Source organism: Sus scrofa, chromosome 18 (assembly GCF_054392235.1).
Source record: "Sus scrofa isolate SSC_HxYL_T2T_F1_AM1 chromosome 18, Sscrofa_HxYL_maternal_Yorkshire_Landrace_v2.0, whole genome shotgun sequence".
NCBI classification, from domain to species: Eukaryota; Metazoa; Chordata; class Mammalia; order Artiodactyla; family Suidae; genus Sus; species Sus scrofa.
In genome coordinates this window covers 16,631,707-16,651,304 of record NC_139400.1, presented here as the reverse complement: position 1 = coordinate 16,651,304, position 19,598 = coordinate 16,631,707, and the positions used below count along the sequence as shown (strand labels likewise).

Genomic DNA, 19,598 nt, shown 5'->3' with positions numbered 1-19,598 from the left:
AAATAAAACTCCTATGGACATCCTCATGCAGGTTTTTGTGTGGGGATACATTTTCAACTCCTCGAGTAAATATCAGGGAATGTGATGGCTGGATCACATAGTAAGAGTATGTTTAGGGAGTTTCCATAGCTTAGATGGGGTGTAAATAAAAAGTGATTAGACTGAGCTACTCAATAAATGAATATTTTTAAGAGTAAACAAAGAAGACTTCTGCATGTGTGTACTTTCAACAAGACCAACATTCTTGCTTGACTTTTTTTTTTTTTTTTTTTTGGTCTTTTTGGCTTTTCTAGGGCTGTTTCCTGTGGCATAGGGAGGTTCCCAGGCTAGAGGTCTAATTGGAGCTGTCGCCACCGGCCTTTGCCACAGCCACAGCAACGCGGGATCCAAGCCGTGTCTGCAACCTACCCACAGCTCATGGCAACGCTGCATCCTTAACCCACTGAGCAAGGCCAGGGATCGAACTCGCAACCTCATGGTTCCCAGTCAGATTCATTAACCACTGTGCCACGATGGGAACTCCCTTGCTTGACTTTTAAAAGTAACATTAAGGAGTGCCCGTCATGGCTTGGTTGTGGCTGTGGCTGTGGTGTAGGCCAGTGGCTACAGCTCTGATGCAATGTCTAGCTTGGGAATCTCCATATGCCTCAGGTTCAGCCCTAAAAAGACAAAAAAGTAAATAAATAATAAAAATAAAAAAATAAAAATTAGAAAAAGTAATATTAAAATCATACTAAGGTAATCATACTTCATTTTTTTAAGTCTTTTAAAATTTGATAATACTAAAGTTACTTGCCATAAAAGATGAAGGATTAGAAGAGTGAATAAATAATGAATTAAATAAGATTTCTAGGAAAAAGAGGCTTCTATTTGTCTTATGCCAATTTTCTCAGGTAAATTCATCTCGAGCATACCTTCTTTACAGTCTTTGCTTGTTGATGGGAAAACTAACAACAGCTTGTGGAGTGTATCAATTTGAAGTAAAGTTACTTTTATCCAGTTTATATATCTAATATTCACACACACAAAAAAGGAGTTCCCATCATGGTGCAGCGGAAACGAATCTGACTAGGAACCATGAGGTTGTGGGTTCGATCCCTGGCCTTGCTCAGTGGATTAAGGATGCAGCATTGCTGTGAGCTGTGGTGTATGTAGGTCGTAGATGTGGCTCGGATCTGGTGTTGCTGTGGCTCTGGCGTAGGCCCGTGGCTACAGCTCAGATTAGACCCCAAGCCTGGGAACCTTCATATGCTGCATTTGTGGTCCTAAAAAGACAAATAACAAAAAAAAAAAAAAGAAGAAAAAGAAAATAACATTCACACATGTAGCTAAACGTCCAAGGGCAAATATTGCTTTATTTTACATAGCCGTCAAAGGTCATAACCATGAAGTTAACAGTTTAGAAAGTAATAAGTAAATTAAATTTATGTTACTGTAATGAGACATAGAAAGCAAAAAAAAAAAAAAACATTTTACATATTCTCAGATTTACACTTTATTTCTGCTCTGAAGCGCCATGTCTCCTTGGATTTTATTGAATCATGAGTTAGGTATTTCTTTGTAGGAGGCAAATTTTGGTGAGAAATGTCTCTTCTGACTCTACTAAGTGAGTTTCTATTTTCATTTGCAGTGTGCTTTCATAGGTCTTTGGAAGTTGTTCTTTGATGATAATTTGGAAGCAGGTAGTTTCCAGTCATCCATTCCTTGATCCATTTTGCTTTTCCTACAGCATTTACATCCATTAGCTTTATATTCTGCAGTCTCTATTTGTTTTCTTTTAACCCAATCAGTATGAATACACCAGGAAGGCAGGGTTTTAACTGTTTTCTTCCCTGCTGTATTGTTAGTGCATAAAACACTGTCGGGTTTGTAATAGGCCTTCAGTGAATAAGCATTTGGATGAATGAAGAGCATTGTGACATTGTCTCCCCTGTATGACATAGCAGGTGTGTTCAGTCAACCCTCTATTAAGGAATATTTGAGTTATTTCTGAATTAGCAGTGTTGTGTAGACAATACACCAGCAAGCATCCTTGATTGGTGAAAGTTCTGCTGCCTCTTTAACATCCACTCCTCCTTCTGTCTCTCTCTCTTTTTTTTTAATTCTTTTAAATGATTTTTATTTTTTCCATTATAGCTGGTTTACAGCGTTCTGTCATTTTTCTACTGTACAGCAAAGTGACCCAGTCACACACATATATATGCATTCTTTTTTGTTGTTGTTGTTCTTTTTAGGGCTGCTCTTGCAGCATATGGAGGTGCCCAGACTAGGGGTTGAATCGGAGCTGTAGCCGCCAGCCTACACCACAGCCACAGCAATGCAGGATCCGAATCATGTCTGTGACCTACACCACAGCTCACGGCAATGCGGGATCCTTAACCCACTGAGGGAGGCCAGAGATCGAACCCGCAACCTCATGGTTCCTAGTCAGATTCGTTTCCGCTGTGCCACAACAGGAACTCCTATGTATGCATTCTTTTTCTCACATTATCCTCCATCATGCTCCATCATACATGACTAGATGTAATTCCCAGTCCTCTACAGCCGGATCTCCTTGCTTATCTCCTCCTTCTCTTGATAACTAATCTTAGAATTACTCCGTTAACCAAACATATACCAAGTAGGCTATATTTATTGCAAAATGAAAAGTCTACTCCTTGCTCTGGTAATATGCTGTGAAACTTAACTATAAGTTCAAAAGCATAATCCCCTTCCATTATTGTCTCAGGGATGTGCAAGTGACCAAATTCAGTTAAGGAGACGCAGTATGATGTTTGACAGGAGCTTCTGGGTTAAAAACTTTCTCTCTCCCCAGATACAGGCAAGGACAAGTATCTTGATCACAAGGCTTTATCCTTAGGATAAAGCTGACAGTGATGCAAAGGGCAAAGACAGAAGTGAATTGAGTCTTTGATGGCATTTTTGAATTTTGCCGAATCAAACCCTCCTTGACGTCCCCACTCTTTCCAAGCTTCCACTAGTGCATTAAAAAATTGTTTTCACTAGTGCATTGTAAAATACACTCAAGTGTATGAGTTGGCCATTCTGTTCCTTGCAACTGAGTGACTCCTAAATGATGCACTCACATTTATACATTTTTTTTGGTTTTTGTTTTCATATGCACATTTTAATAGGATAGTGTTCTAGAAATTAAGTCGCTGGGCCAAGGCACATATGGATTTCACGTTTTAATACACATTCACAAATTGTGAAGAGTTAAATTTTAAATGGAATGAGAGATAGAAAATGGCAAGACATGCTGAAAAGGGGCTGTTGGAGAACATCAAGAAAAATGATTTTCTAGCCCTTTTCCTACTTGACTTTGAGCCTGCCCTGAACTCTCATCGTTCATGTATTTCACTTATTTTGTCTGGTCTCTGAATCTTCCCTCTACCTAAGTTGTTGGGTGAGTACGTGTGTATTGGTGCTGGTGATGGCTGGGGGTAGAAAACATTTCAGCAGGATCAGGGATATCTCTAAATTCATTTGTTTCTGTAGAGAAGCCTGAGAAGGTTAGGTAAGGTAGATCTAAGGTAACATTTAAAAAATGGATTATATGAGAAATTATTTTAGGAGTTCCCATCATGGCTTACTGGAAATGACTCTGACTAGCACCCTTGAGGATGCAGGTTCAATCCCTGGCCTTGCTCAGTGGGTTAAGGATCTGGGGTTGCCGTGAGCTGTGGTGTAGGTTGCAGACAGAGCTTGGATCTAGTGTGGCTGTGGCTGTGGCGTAGGCCAGTGGCTATAGCTCCAATTCAACCCCTAGCCTGGGAACCTTCTTATGCTGTGAGCGTGGCCCTAAAAAAAAAAAAAAAAAAGAACTAGAGCAGTGTGGTCTGTGCTTTCTGTGCTCTGAAGAGAACAGAGAATAACACCATAGCCGAAGTTTTTATAACCTCAGGGTACTAGATCAATTTTCTGCAAACCTATCTGCATCTGTACCCGTTTTTGCATGTAGTTCAAAATAGTCATACTTTGGGCTGGGATGGGGGGGCAGGTGATGGGAGATAGGCACAAATTCCCCACAGAAATAATGCTTGCTATAGCAATAAAATTCCAGATGGAAACAAGTAAGAACTTGGAGAAGAAAGGATAGAGGTAAGTGAAAACTTGGAATATAGAAGCTCTGTGTTTTGTTGTTTTTTTTTTTTGTCTTTTTGTCTTTTGTTGTTGTTGTTGCTGCTATTTCTTGGGCCGCTCCCGCGGCATATGGAGGTTCCCAGGCAAGGGGTCTAATCGGAGCTGTAGCCACCTGCCTACGCCAGAGCCACAGCAACGCAGGATCCGAGCCGTGTCTGCAACCTACACCACAGCTCACGGCAACGCCGGATCCTTAACCCACTGAGCAAGGGCAGGGACCGAACCCGCAACCTCATGGTTCCTAGTCGGATTCGTTAACCACTGCGCCACGACGGGAACTCCGTTTTTTTTTTTTTTTTAATCTTTTGTCTTTTTTTTAGGGCTGCACCTGAGGCATATAGAAGTTCCCAGGCTAGGGGTCGAATCAGAGCTACAGGGGCTGGCCTACACCACAGCCACAGCAACACCAGATCCGAGCCACGTCTGCGACCTACACCACAGCTCACAGAAATGCTGCATCCTTAACCCACTGAGCAAGGCCAGGGATCAAACCCGCAACCTCATGGTTCCTAATTGGATTCATTTCCGCTGCGCCACGACAAGAACTCCCAGCTCTGTGATTTTTAAAACTTTGTCCATTTAGGCTTTCTCTGGTCTAGGCTTACAGAGTTTCAGGTAGATGAGACGTGAAAGGAGAGCATGAGCTCATAGCATTAGCAAAACACTGGGGATACAATGTTTTAATTTTCCTGGAGTATAGTTGGCTTACGATGTTTTAAAGTAAATCATTTATAAACATATACATGTAACCATTCTTTTCCCCCATATTGGTTATTATAAACTACTGAATAGATTTCCCTGGGCTGTGCAGTAGGCCCTTACTAATTATCTATGTTATACAGTGGTGTGTATGTTATTCTCATTCCCTAATTTGTCCCTCCTGCCCCCATGGTTTCCTCTGTTAATTGTAAGTTTGATTTCAAAATGTGTGACTCGTTTCCGTTTTATAAATAAGTCCTTTCGTATCATTTTTATTATATTCCACATAAGTGATATATGATGTTTGTCCTTCTCTTTATGACTTACTTCACTTAGTATGATAATCTCTAGGTCTATTCGTGTTACTGCAAATGGCATTATTCCCTTCTTTTTATGGCTGAGTAATATTCCATTGTATTATGTACATTGTCATCCATTCCTCCACAGATGGACATTTAGGTTGCTTCCATGTGTTAGCTACTGCAAATAGTGCTGCAATGAACATCAGGGTGCATGTATCTTTTCAAATTATGGTTTTCTCCAGATAGATGCCCAGCAGTGGGGTTGCTGGATCATATAGTAATTCTATATTTGGTTTCTGAAGGAACTTCAATAGGAAATCTGTGATTTTTACAATGTTCCCCATCTAGACTATCTCTGGTGTAGCCTCCAGAGCTTCAAGTAGATGAGAGACGAAGGAAGAGCATGGGGGTCATAGCAGTAGCAAAACACTGGGAATACAGACCAGTGGGGCTTCACCTCAGCTTCCCTGTGAACTCGTTGAATGATGTTGAGCAGCTGATTTTGACTTTCTTTATTTTAGTATCATCTGTATAAAAATGTGATGGTAACAGTAACCCCTAACCTTATTCATCTTTATAGCCTCAACGTCCCCAGAGTCTGGCATATAGGAGGTGACCAGTGATATATTTGTATCAGTTTGAATGAATGACTAAATAACCTTTCAAATGCCATTTTCATCTAAGGGTTCAACTCTATGTCTACCCTTCTCAGCAGCCAGATTGAAGAGAAATTACATGAACCAAGTAAGGCCAGTTCTTGGGTACAGCTCAAAATGTTTTTATTTAGATGCTGGTACAGGTCAAAATGTTTTTATTTAGATGCTGTTCGCAGGATGGGAGGAAGGTGAAGATGACTAAAGGGAAGAGTCATGAAGAAATGAAATTCTTTAGTTGGCAGCGATGGTCTGCTGAATCCAGTTCACATAGTTGCAGACCTTGGTGTAGACCCCAGGCTTGTTTTTCTGGGCGCAGCCATAGCCCCAAGAGACAATACCCTGGAGCTGTCCATTGCAGACCACGGGGCCACCAGAGTCACCCTGAGCAAGAAAGAAGAGCCGGTTAGAACTGTCAGCTGTGCCCAGATGGGAGAAAATCTCCAAGATGTTCCTTTTATCCTTTATCCTGGGACCACCTTCCAAGGGGGCTGATCCTCCATGAACCCCTTCTCTTTCCCTGGAAATGCAACCCTCAGTCTCCGTACTAGTTCCCTATTCTTTCTCCTCCTTCTTTACAGCTCCCCTCTTTCCTTAGGTGCAGGTCCACAGGGCCAAGAAGAGGGGAGAACTAGATAGTGCAGTGCTGCCCAGCTAACCCTGCTCCATTTAAGGTTTCCTTCTACTACATCCCTCCTTAGAAGGGCATCCAGATGGACTTATTTGCACAGTCTTCTATCTTTTTAACCCTACCCATTACTACAGGGAAAAGAAAATTTACCATTTATCCCAAATCTACCCCCCCCCACCCTCCTAATCAGTCCCAGAGACAGCTTTTCAATTTTTCGTGTTGTAGGAAATGGGAAATGTGGTGGAGATATGTGAGCTAAGGTGGAGAGAGAAAGAGTGCAAAGGAACGAACCTGGCAAGAATCCTTTCCACCCTCCAGGAAGCCGACACAGATCATGTTTCCGGTGATCTGGCCTGGGTAGGAACTCTTGCAAGAACTGTCACTTAGGACGGGAGCCTTCAGGCATTGCAGGAGCGAAGGGTAGCTGGCTGTTGGGTGCAAGAGTAAAAATGGAAGAGGACTGCTATCAGGATCCTGGGCATTTCTTTCTCAATAGCTCTCCCCTTCTTCCCAGCATTCTCATTCCTTCTCTCAGATTGCCAGTAACTCCTATGTTGGAGAAACAACTTTTATCTGGAGGGTCTTCCAGACAGTGTTCATCAACAAATTCTTCTCTCTGACACTAGCATTAGTGAGCACAGATCTCAAATCTACAGACTTGATTTCTCAAGCAGGGCTATACCTCACGAAGTCCCAAACCCCTAGCCTCTGTTCTGTTTACACATTGTTTTTGATTCTCTTCAAATCGCAATGATTACACTTCAGTTGCATCCTTGTGTGTGTGTGTGCACGTGCACTTTTTAGGGCTGCGCCTGTAGCATATGGAGGTTCCCAGGCTAGGGGTCAAATCCAAGCTACAGCTGCCAGTCTACACCACAGCAATAGCAATGCAAGATCCAAGCCCTGTCTGTGACCTACACCACAGCTCATGGCAACGTTGGATCCTTAACCCACTGAGTGAGGCCAGGGATCAAACCCACAACCTCATGGTTCCTAGTTGGATTTGTTTCTGCTGAGCCACTATAGCAACTGCCCATAGTTGCACATTTTTGTCATGTTGTCAAGCAGAGAAACCTTCTGCATTTCAGTTAGTATAGTCTAAGACTCCATAGAGCCCCACTTACCTAGTGACAGTTAGGACTAACTGACCCTGAACATGTTTCACCCCTAGGTTTCTCAGACTTGGTGCTTCTATTCCAGGTGAAACTTACAGCCACTGCTTTTGGTGTTGCCCCAGCCAGAGATGAGACACTCGGTACCAGCAGCTGCACAAGATCTTGGCAGTGAGACAGTTGCTACTCGACTGTTGAGAGTGGCAGGTGAGCTCAGTTTAATCAGCATGATGTCGTTATCTAAGGTATTTCCATTGAAATTGGGGTGGGTGATGATCTTGGCGGCATTGATGAATTGCTCATTGCCCTCAAGGACGTCGATGTTGTGTTCTCCCAGACGCACCTGGATTCGGCTGGATTCAAGGATTGAAAGTTCTCTGAGTCTCCAACTTGAGCTACTTCCCCTTCCAGTGCAGCACAGTCATGACCATAAGCACAGGCACCACCCCTTTAAGGAGTGTGTGCGTGCACATACACACATACACACACACACACACACACACACACACAAGCCGTTGTGCATTTCAGGTGGTCCTACCATGTGTGGTGCAGGTTAGAGGATGCTGTAGGTAGGTGTCACTCCAAGGACAGTATCACAACCCCACATCTTGTTAGGTTAGTTAGCATAGGGATAGGGACCAAATGATGCCAATCAAACAGTGGGAGGTGCAAAGGGAACTGGAGGCCATGCATCTGGTTGGGATTACCCGTTATTGTAGGCAGATATGACAGGACTCAGATCTGACAGAGTATTAAGGGAGCAGAATGAATTGTACTTATTTTTATGTTGTACTGGAAATATCCTGTGGGTTTTTTTTATTTGTTTGTTTTTGTTGGGTTTTTTTTTGCCTTTTCTAGGGCTGCTCCCATGGCATATGGAAGTTCCCAGGCTAGGGGTCTAATTAGAGCTGTAGCTGCTGGCCTATGCCAGAGCCACAGCAATGCAGGATCCGAGCCACTTCTGCAACCTGTACCACAGCTCAGGGCAACGCCAGATCCTTAACCCACTGAGCAAGGCCAGGGATCGAACCCACAACCTCATGGTTCCTAGTCGGATTCATTAACCACTGAGCCACGACAGGAACTCCAAAATATCCTTTGTTTTGGTACTTCCACAGGCCATTGTTTTTGTGGTTGATTTATAAGGATTAGTGCTCTTAAAGTAGTTGAAGGTACATTCACTCACTCACTCTTTTTCATCCCTTGTCTTTTGTGACGTCATTTGGGAGGACATCAGATATCTGGGGGTGAAAGTCCCTCACTGCCTAGAATGCCTGGGGGGAATAATGAGGTCTTGGGAGCTGCATGCTCAATCCTCAAGCATAACTCTGGAGTTCACCCTGCCTAGGCTTGGGCAGGGATGGGGAGGGGTGACTTCAGAGAACCTGTGAGTTTTGGTTACTTACGACTTGTAGCAGTGAGCAGCAGACACCACCCACTGGCTGTTGATGAGGGACCCACCACAGAAGTGGGAGCCAGAATTCAGGGACACCTGGTAGGGAATGGAATTTGCTGCACAGGTGTAACCCCCGACGATCTTGTCATCATCATCCGTGGGGAAAGCAACTGCCAGAGAAAAGTTGGGAACTATCTGTAGAACAGATCTATTCTGTAAGATTTTTTTTTTTTTGGTCTTTTTAAGGCCGAACCCGTAGCACATGGAGGTTCCCAGGCTAGGGGTTGAATTGGATCTACAGCTGCTGGCCTGCACCACAGCCACAGCAATGCCAGATCCAAGCAGGATCCGAGCTACATCTTCGACCTACACCACAGCTCATGGCAATGCCGGATCCTTAACCCATTGAGCGAGGCCAGGGATAGAACCTGTGTCCTCATGGATACTGGTCAGATTCATTTCTGCTGAGCCACGATGGGAACTCCCTATTGAGGGAGTTCTACACAACAGCAAGGATTTTCAATTAACCAGGAAAGAAAATAGGCCATGTTTTCTTGTCATACATAATTAAGAAATGGTGATTTTAACATAATTATTTTAAAAATCTTATTGTTCTATACCTCTAACTCATACTCTATTTAAACTAGTATCTAAGTTTATGCTTTAAATTTATAAATATACTGATTTTTTTTTTACATATGTGCCTTACACACATATCAGAGACTCCTTTCATAATAAACACTTTGAAGGCCACTGCCTGAGGACATAAAAAGACTCTTTATAGACAACCCTAGCAAACATTTAAGTGTTCAATAAATTCAACACCTGTATGTATATTTGTAGAATTCCGTGTAAGATAAATATCATATGAGGTAGCAGAAAAGGAGCTTTTAGATGCCACCTGAGAATGTTCTGGTTGGTCAAAAAAAAATTAGGAGTTTTGTACTTCTTCTGTTTTTTTTTTTTTTTTTTTTGCTTCTTAGGGCCACACCTGCAGCATATGGAGATTCCCAGGCTAGGAGTCTAATTGGAGCTATAGCTGCCAGCCTACACCAAGCCACAGCCAAACCAGATACAAGCCGTGTCTGTGACCCACACCACAGCTCACGGCAACGCCAGATCCTTAACCCACCACAAGGGGACTCCAGGAGTTTTGTAATTCTGTTTCCCCAGTCTCTTCTTGGTTCTTGGGTAAAATATTCACTAAATACTCTCATAGAAAATTATAAGTTTCAGAGTTCCCGTTGTGGTGTAGCAGAAACAATCTGACTAGGAACCATGAGGTTGTGGGTTCAATCCCTGGCCTTGCTCAGTGGGTTATGGATCCGGCATTGCTATGGCTGTGGTGTAGGCTGGCAGCTATAGCTCTGATTCAACCCCTAGCCTGGGAACCTCCATATGCCATGGGTGTGGCCCTAAAAAGACAAAAAGAAAAAAAAAAAGAAAAAGATACTTATACATTTCTCTCTCCAATCTTCCCGTCATCCCAGTTGTCTTTCCAACATTTTAAATTTACTCAACATTGTGAATTTAGGACTACTGGTTTTCTAAGGACTCCAAAAATCTGAGATATTATTATATTGGCCCTTTTGTTCAGGTATCATTAAGTGATTTGGGGAAAGGCATTTCCAGGTATGAACATAGGGTTGTGGAATTTACAACTACCAAATTTGGAGAAATAGTATAGTAAGTATAAGTTGTATAATTATCATTATAAAATAGAAATAGTCATTTCTCTTTTTCATGATGTTTCTAGCATGACATGTTATCTTACACCAGAGAGATTTCATTTGCAAAGGTGGTAAAACCCAGCCCATAGCTTTTATTCGTGATAAATAGTGTGTTTTTGCCACTTACCACCCCTGTAAAGATGCCCTTTAGTACAGAGGAGACTCAGGCTCTGAGGCTCACAGCCTCTTCAAGGAGCACAGGATTCGTCACTAGTCCCAACTGCTAACTTCAGCTTTTTGTTTCTTTTTGCTTTTTAGGGCCACACCTGTGGCATATAGAAGTTCCCAGGCTGGGGGTCGAATCGGAACAACAGTCACAGCAATGCCAGATCTGAGTGGAGTCTGTGACCTACACCACAGCTCATGGCAATGCTGGATCCTTAACCCACTGAGCGAGGCCAGGTATCAAACCTGCATCCTCATGGATCCTAGTCGAATTCATTTCCTCTGTGCCACAATGGGAACTCCTAACTTCAGGTTCTTAGAAAGATCAAAACAGCATTTCCTTAGTTTTGACCCTTTCTTCCTTTTTCTTTGTTGATCATACCTGAAGGTCAAGACAAATTCTGCCTCTTAATTCTTTCCATAAGGTGATTGCCCTGTTCACCATAAGCTTCTCCCATAGCAACGATTTAGTTACCTACAGACACATGTCCTATACACTGCTGTTTCTACATCTTAAGCCACTTTAAGCTACATATTCAACCTTCACTGTCACATTCCGGTGTAGAAAATGCATCCCTAAAACCTCCTGATCACTTAGGGATTAAGACTCACCAGCAGCTCCCAGGAGCGCAAGCAAGACAAAGGTGTTCATGGTTCCTCAGTGGTTCTGGGCTGGAGACTGGGTTGAAGGGGTTCCATCCACAGCTATTTAACAGCCAGGTTTATCATAGACACCCAAGGCCACAGGTGCCAGAAGTGTGATTTCCCTGGAACTCACAAATCCAAATTTAGAATTCAGTTTTGTGCCAAACTAAAGATAATTCAGCATCCAATTTAAACATCTGCCTTGTTCCACTTTTCCAGAAGGTTATGGGAATGGAAGAAATAAACCCACCTGGTGGGCTGTGTTCCTCAGAATAGAAAATAAGATGGAAGAAGGTCACGGGCAGGCCACAAGTGTCCTTATTCCCAGACAGAAAGTTTAGGCATTCGGTTGTCCCAAATGTGAACTTGTACTCCAAGTACTGTTTTGAAAGTTACACCTTTGGTATATAATTAACATTGCCTCTTTAACAATTATTAGTTTTTTGGTAGTATCTTTGTCTGGTTTTGGTATTAGGGTGATGGTGGCTTCATAGAATATCCTTGGGAGTATTTCTTCTTCTTCAACCTTTTATAAAAGTTTAAGAAGGATGGGTATAAATTCTTCTTTGTATGTTTGGTAGAACTCACCTGTGAAGCCATGGTCCTGGACTTTTGTTTGTAGGGAGTGTTTTTTTATGGCATATTCAGTTTAATTTCTAGTGATTGGTCTGTTGAGTTGATCTATTTCTTCTTGATTCAGTTTTGGAGGGCTGTATGTCTCTAGAAAGTTGTCCATTTCTTCTAGGTTGTCAAATGTGTTGGCATATAATTGTTCGTAGTATTCTCTTATGGGTTTTTATATTCAATATCCGTTGAGATTTCCCCTTTTTCATTTCTTATTTTGGTTGATTTCTTTCTCACATCTTGGCGAGTCTGGCCAGAGGTTTGTCAATTTTGTTTACCCTTTGAAAGAACCAGCTCTTGATTTTATTGATTTTTTTTCTATTGTTTTTTGAATCTCTTTTTTATTGATTTCCTCTTTGATCTTTATGATTTCCTTCTTTCTGCTGACTTGAGGTTCTGTCTTTGGGTAGCTCTGGCCTGTATATCTATGTTAACATTTCATTATTAATAGAAACATCCTAAGTAAAGAAAAAAAAATTCTGGTTAGAAACCACAATAAATCAAAACAGAAAAGAGAAGATGAGCATAATTTATATTTATCTGAACTTACTATTTAATAGGCATATTCTAAATACTTAACCTATGTTAAATGAGTAATTCTCAAAGCAAACCTACAAGACACCTACTATAATTCCAATTTAACAGACAAAGAAAAAGGCAAAAGCAAAACAACTAGTGACTGGATAAAGGCTAGAACCCTGGTCCCAGAGCTAAAGTTTCTTTCCTAATATGCTATCATTGCACCTCTTTTGGTACAACTGTCCTTATGTGTCAGCCTCTCCTTTTTCCTGCACTGCTGTCACTCTAGTATCCTGGCTCTGAATCCCCAGCTTCCTCTCTTCTTCCTTTCTCCCTAAAACATTGTTTGGAGTAAAGGCAAAAGTAAGATATTCTCTTAAGAATCTATACATGTGTGTGTAACTGGGTCACCATGCTGTACAGTAGAAAGTTGACAGAACACTGTAAACCAGCTATAATGAAAAAAAAAAGATTACATATAAAAAAGCCAACCTTACCTTCCTTAAATAAATCCAACTTGGTGATATATAAAGAAGATTTCTAATTTTTTTAAAATTATAGTTGATTTACAACTCTACTCTATAGCAAAGTGACTCAGTCATCCATACATATATGTATGTGTGTGTGTGTCTTGTTTTCAGCAAAGTCCTTGACAGTATTTCCATGATGTTTTTTGCAGTTAGGACATTGACGCATGCTCTTGATGTGGGACTCCAAGGTAGATTCCCAGCTGGTTAACAACTCTTCACCAAAGTTCTAGCTTAGATCCCATAGGAAATGTAGCAAAAAGTCCCTGAGGTCTCTGACTTGAGAGCACAGAAAGCCAAGTAGCTGCTTTACGAATGACCTGGAGCTGAGAAGAATCAACACTACAGATGACGGAATCAGGTACTGAAGAGTATATCCAATGTAAAAATCTTCTGGCTTGTCCAAGTAGCTCTCCAATCATTTTAGTCTCTTAAGTGCTACTACCCAACTCTGCTTGGACTTACCATTAGATATCATCCCATTCCTAGACAAATAGAATTCAAGGATATCAAGGCCAATGACAGAACTTCAAGTCACCTTGGCCAATCATCCTCCTAGCCTCTTGTCTCCTCTCTTCAAGCATCTCATCTGTCCCATTTTCCTGTGATGAAGTCCTTATCTCATACATCATCTCCAAGAAATAAGTTTCTCTTGTCTTTGGGTTTTTGTGTCAATACCCATTTAATATCCCAACTCCTTAGTAAAGTGTTACTGTCACCCCTGAACCCAACTTACTGCCTTCTTTCCATCCCTCTGAGACTGATAGCCATCCTCCTGGGGGGTTACAGTTCTCTGACCCTGCCTATATACACTGGATCCTGCCAAAACAGCCCAAACCCACTTCTTGAAGTGCTGGCACAGGGCATGAAAGGGATAGAGAGAATGTGAGCTGTAGAAACTAACAGGGGTAGTGACTATCCAAGAAAACCCCTCTCAGGACCAGGGAAAGGCACTCAGAGGACAAGAACCTGGGCAGGAAGACACCAGGTCCCATCCTGTCTGATGCAGATGAGAGCTCCAGGCTCCTCTGCTGTGCAGTCCTTTGTCTTCTGGGAGCAGGTGAGTCCTAGGAATAGGTGTTCAAAGAGTTGAACTCTTTGTCTTTGAACTTTTGGATTTTTTTCATGCCGGAAGACTCTCTAAAGTCTCATGAGACTCTCCAAATGTGGCCTCTTGCTCCCACCGGTCCTACGAACACTGGGATTATATCGCTATTAGAACTTTTGAATTTTGTTGCAAGACTTGATAACCCTGTCTTGAAGACAACTAGGTTATGAGCTCTGAAGAAAACATTTTATGTTTAAATCCCCAGTTTGTAACTCTGTCTCAGGCACAGAGTAGATGCTTAAGCACCTTTTTGCCCCTGGGACACTTGAGCGCCATCTACAATATACCCAACAAAAGTCATCCAGCCTCTATGGAAAGAGAAGGTCATGGTATCTTCTCAACTATTTAGTTAGAAAATTCTTCCTTGTGTTCAATCAGGAAGTTGTCTGTTTAGAGTTGTAACCATTTGTTCTTAGTCTTGTCCCTTGGGAAGGTAGAATCAGCAGAGCCATAGTTAGAAGGTAAGTGGTCACTAGAGGCCAAATCCAACAGAAGATTGTGGGTTTTAGAATAGTACTCAGGAGAGTCTAGGTAAGTGATGTTCCAGCCCAATGGACTCCCTTACCCTCTTTATGTAGCAGGAACACCTGTCAAAAGAATTGAAAAGTTCTTTCATGTTAGCAGAGTAGAGCATACCAGATAGTACTAGTTGAAGCTAGATACTAGCCTCGTTTTAGAAAACCTAGCAGAGCCATTAAAAAAAAATAAATTGGATAGTTCCTGTTGTGGCACAAAACGAATCTGACTAGCATCCATGAGGATGTGGGTCCAATCTCTGGCCTCACTCAGCAGGTTAAGGATGTGGCATTGTCATGAGCTGTGGTGTAGGTAGCAGGTGCAGCTCGGACCCTAGGTTGCTGCAGCTGTGGTGTAGGCCAGCAGCTCTAGCTCAAATTTGACCCCTAGCCTGGGAACTTCTATATGCCATGGGTGTGGCCCTGAAAAGCAAAAACACAAGCCAAAAACAAAACAAAAAAAAAAAACATGCTAGCCTCATTTTAGACAACCTAGCAGAGCTATTTAAAAAAGAATTGGTATAGGACTAGTTAAATAGCTTAAATGTCTGGTTAAACTCTTTTCTTTGAAAAAACCTTCTCTAACTCTGGTGGTCCTCGAATGATAACTGTTTTTTTCTACATATCCTTTCAATGCTGGTGAATACAGTTTATACTGCATAATTTTATTTCTATATATTGAAGGGTAGATGTTTTACAATATCACTTTTTTTCCAAGTATACAGTATAACCATTCAATATTTTATAGATTTTGCTCCATTTAAAGTTTTTACTGGAGTTCCCTTTGTGGCTCAGTGGAAATGAATCTGACTAGCATCCATGAAGACACAGTTTCCATCCTTGGCCTCACTCAGTGGGTTTAGGATCTGGTGTTGCCATGAGCTGTGATATAGGTTGCCGACATGGCTTGGATCCTGTGTTGCTGTGGCTGTGGCATAGGCCAGCAGTTAGAGCTCTGATTTGACCCCTAGCCTGGGAACCTCCATATGCCACGTGTGTGTCCCTGAAAAAAAAAAAGGCCTAAAAGTAAAAAGAAAAAAATAAAGTTGTTACTTTATTTGATAACTTAATGACTGTATTTAGATAAGCAACAAAGATATATCACATATCCTATTTTTATGATTGCCAAAATACTGTACATTTATCTTTTTTCAGGTGCTTCATCTTGCTATTGGCTCTATCTCACCATCTAAAATGATCACACACACCAAAAAAAAAAAAAAAGCAGTATATTCTACAGATTTTGTTTTTTATTGTTGTGTTTGTCTTTTCAACCCAGAACTCCTTGCTATCAGGGCACATCTATAGATTCACGGTCAATTGATGTTTGGCGACCAGAACATAGCATGGGACCAGTTCTTGGGGAAGCTGAGACTTCAGGCAAGCTCTCAAATGCTGGGAAGAAACACCTGGTTGTTGCTTGAAAACCTGGACTCCTAGCAAGATAGATGGATGGTGATTAGACTGTTTGCTTACCTGTGAACGCTGGAAGGTGCCCTCTAGCTCCCACTTTTAAGGGAGGGGATAATGAAAAGCATGTGGTGGGCTCTCAAGAATAATTGTTTGTTTTAGGCAAGAGGACCACACCTTTACTATGCTGTCTAAGACCGACAGGTAAGAAGGGTGGTTTTGCTAGGAAGAAGAAAACAGAAAATAATTAAGGTATGTATATTATCTGGAGTGTGGGGAAGGGATCATGGGTGTTTGCATCTGTCCACACTCGTCATACCGTACACACTAAATGTGTATAGTTCTTTCCACATCAGCTCTACCTTGATAAAGGTGTTAAAAATAAATAAAATGAAATAATGGAGAACAATATGCAGGAAATTTTCTTCCCGTGGGTTTTTTGATCCCCTTCCTTTTTTCTTTTTATTTATTTTTTTATTAAAGTATAGCTGATTTACAATGGTGTGCCAATTTCTGCTATGCAGCAAAGTGACTCATCCATAAACATTTTTTTTTGGTCTTTTTAGGGCCACACCTGTGGCATTTGGAGGTTCCCAGGCTAGAGGTTGAGCCAGAGCTGTAGCTGCTGGCCCACAGCACAGCCACAGCCGCACCAGATGTGAGTCACCTCTACTACTACACCACAGCTCACAGCAATGCCAGGGTCTCTAATCCACTGAGCACGGCCAGGGATCAAACTTGTGTCCTCATGGATACCAGTCGGGTTTGTTAACCACTGAGCCCTGATAAGAACTCCTGCATATTCTTTTTATATCATTTTCATCATGATCTACCCAAGACGTTTGGATATAGTTCCCCATGCTACATAGTAGGACCTTGTTCACCCATTTTTTAAATTTATTTTTGTCTTTTTAGGGCTGTACTCACAGCATACAGAGATTCCCAGGCTAGTGGTCAAATCAGAGCCACAGCTGCTGGCCTACACCACAGCCACAGCAACACAGGATCCGAGCCACATCTGTGACCTGCACAGCTCACAGCAATGCCATATCCTTAACCCACTGATCGAGACCAGGGATTGAATCTGCATCCTCATGGATACTAGTCAGATTCATTTCTTCTGAGCCATGATGAGAACTCCAGTTTACCCATTTTAAATGTAATAGTTTGGGAATTCCCATTATGGCTCAGCAGAAACAAATCTGGCTAACACCCATGAGAATGCAGGTTAGATCCCTGGCCTCAATCAGTGGGGTAAGAATCCAGCATTGTGATGAGCTGTGGTGTACGTCACAGACACGGCTTGGATCCTGAGTTGCTGTGGTGTAGGCTGGCAGCTATAGCTCCCATTCAACCCCTAGCCTGGGAGCTTCCACATGCCATGGGCCAACAATCACATGAAAAGATGCTCAACATGGCTAATTATTAGAGAAATTGAACTCAAAGCTACAACAAGGTACCACCTCATACCTGTCAGGCTGGCCATCATTTAAGACTCTACAAATAACAAACACCGGAGAGGGTGTGGAGATTAGAGAACCCTCCTCCACAGTTGGTGAGAATGTGAATTAGTACAACCACTATGGAAAAAGTATGGAGGTTCCTCAGGAAACTAAATATAGAACTACCATATGACCCAGCAATCCCACTCCTGGGCATCTATCTGAACAAAACTGTAATTCAAAAAGATACATGTACCCCTAGTTCACAGTAGCACTATTCACAATAGCCAAGACATGAAAACAGCCTAAATGTCCATTGACTGATTAATGGATTAAAATGTGGTACATATATAAAATGCAAGACTACTCAGTCATGAAAAAGAATGAAATAATGCCATTTGCAGCAATATGGATGCAACCAGAGATTCTCAGACTAAGTGAATAAGTCAGAAAGAGAAAGATAATACCATGTGATATCACTTATCTGTATGTCTTCTTTGGAGATGTCTATTTAGGTCTTCTGACCATTTTTCAATTGGTTTTGTTGTTGTTGTTGTTGTTGTATGAGTTGTTTGTAGGAAAATTTTCAAAGGAACTGGAAAAAAAAACAGGTTGTGACCTTAAAAAGAATAAATTCAGTAGGGAAAATAAGTACCCACATGGCAATACTGTGCTATTTATAGGAGGGAAAAAAGGGGGGAAACCAGGACTTTTGGGACCAAGAAATTGGCATTGCTTCCTAGAAAACCAGGTTTAAAAAAGAGAAATGGAAATGCTTCAGAGAAGCTTAGGTAAGTTAAGTGCATGTTCATTAACCACAACCATTACCCTGTCTGGTTTGTCTCTGTCTCAAGTGTATGGGAGACAGATAAGGTCCTGAAGCCTCCCTCACCCACCACCAATCCAAGGTGCCTCAGATTTTACAATAAGCACCCTGTGAAGTGAAATTTCTGTTTTTGAAGGACTAAACTGGTGGATTTCTTTGTGCAAGAAGGACACCCAATGTAAGACAATAGAGGAGTTTCCATCATGGCTCAGCAGAAACGAATCTGACTAGTATCCATGGATACAAGTTTGATCCCTGGCCTCACTCAGTGGGTTAGGCATCCGGCGTTGCTGTGAGCTGTGGTGTAGGTTGAAGACGCTGCTTGGATCTAGCATTGTTGTGGTGTAGGCCAGCAGCTGCAGCTCCAATTTGACCCCATCCTGGGAACTTCCATCTGCTGTGGGTGCAGCCCTAAAAAACAAACAAAAAAAAGGAGTTCTCTTGTGATGCAGCAGGGGGAGGATCTGGCATTGTTGTGACCTGTGTTCAATCCCTGGCCCAGGAACTTGCATACACCACAAGCATGACCAGGAAAAAAAAAAGGAGGAAGAAATACTCAAAGAGTGATGAAGAACTTGACAAGGAACATTTAAAAAGGAAAACAATTTCCCTTATTTCCATATTTCCTTTGGTTAATACCTGATACACACTGAGAATTATTATTCTATACCTGTCCTTTAAAAAAATACTAACTGCTGACACTACACCAGGCACATTTATTTTTATCATTTACATTTCAGCCTTGAATCCTAATTTTTGCAAAGTGAGCCATATAAATACTACACTAATTCCAACCAAACCACATTTGGGACACATTTTTTAAATGGTTAGATTGACCTGTTACAAGTACCCTCTTACTAGTTTCCAATGCATCCATTTATACGTTCATTAAACAAGCACATATTAAGTACCTGAGAAATGCTGAGTATAGTTAGATGAGTCAGAGACACACTGGAAGGTCCTGGCACATCAGCCTAGTAAATATCTGGGTGGGAGCTTATCCTCACTGGCTTACACTAATTCAGAGTTGGACAGAGGGTTGGAGATGATTATTTCAGACTCGCCCTTCATCCAGGTTTTGTGGATGAGGAAATGGAAAAGTGAGTAGATGAAATGATTGAGCTACCTAAAAATTATATTAAAAATTATTA

General features: G+C 41.7%; 1 protein-coding gene and 1 long non-coding RNA gene across 8 annotated transcripts in view; one reads left to right on the top strand and one right to left on the bottom strand.

Annotated features, from left to right (window-relative positions):
• LOC146394894 (uncharacterized) overlaps window positions 1-16,585 on the top strand; it is a 47,008-nt gene extending 30,423 nt beyond the window's left edge. The window contains exons 2-3 of the long non-coding RNA XR_014833603.1: window positions 7,629-7,747; window positions 16,049-16,585. This is a non-coding gene — a long non-coding RNA (uncharacterized LOC146394894). The remainder of the gene's footprint in view (window positions 1-7,628; window positions 7,748-16,048) is intronic.
• Window positions 5,902-19,598, bottom strand: part of LOC100302368 (trypsinogen) — a 42,929-nt gene continuing 29,232 nt past the window's right edge. The window contains exons 3-9 of one of the 7 annotated variants that reach the window (XM_085004760.1): window positions 18,089-18,216; window positions 11,727-12,558; window positions 11,444-11,598; window positions 8,947-9,106; window positions 7,640-7,893; window positions 6,720-6,856; window positions 5,902-6,181 (exon numbers count right to left, since the gene is read on the bottom strand). In XM_085004760.1, the coding sequence (XP_084860886.1) occupies window positions 6,032-6,181; window positions 6,720-6,856; window positions 7,640-7,893; window positions 8,947-9,106; window positions 11,444-11,483 (741 nt within the window). In that variant the 5' untranslated portion in view covers window positions 11,484-11,598; window positions 11,727-12,558; window positions 18,089-18,216 and the 3' untranslated portion in view covers window positions 5,902-6,031. 7 annotated transcript variants of the gene reach the window in all.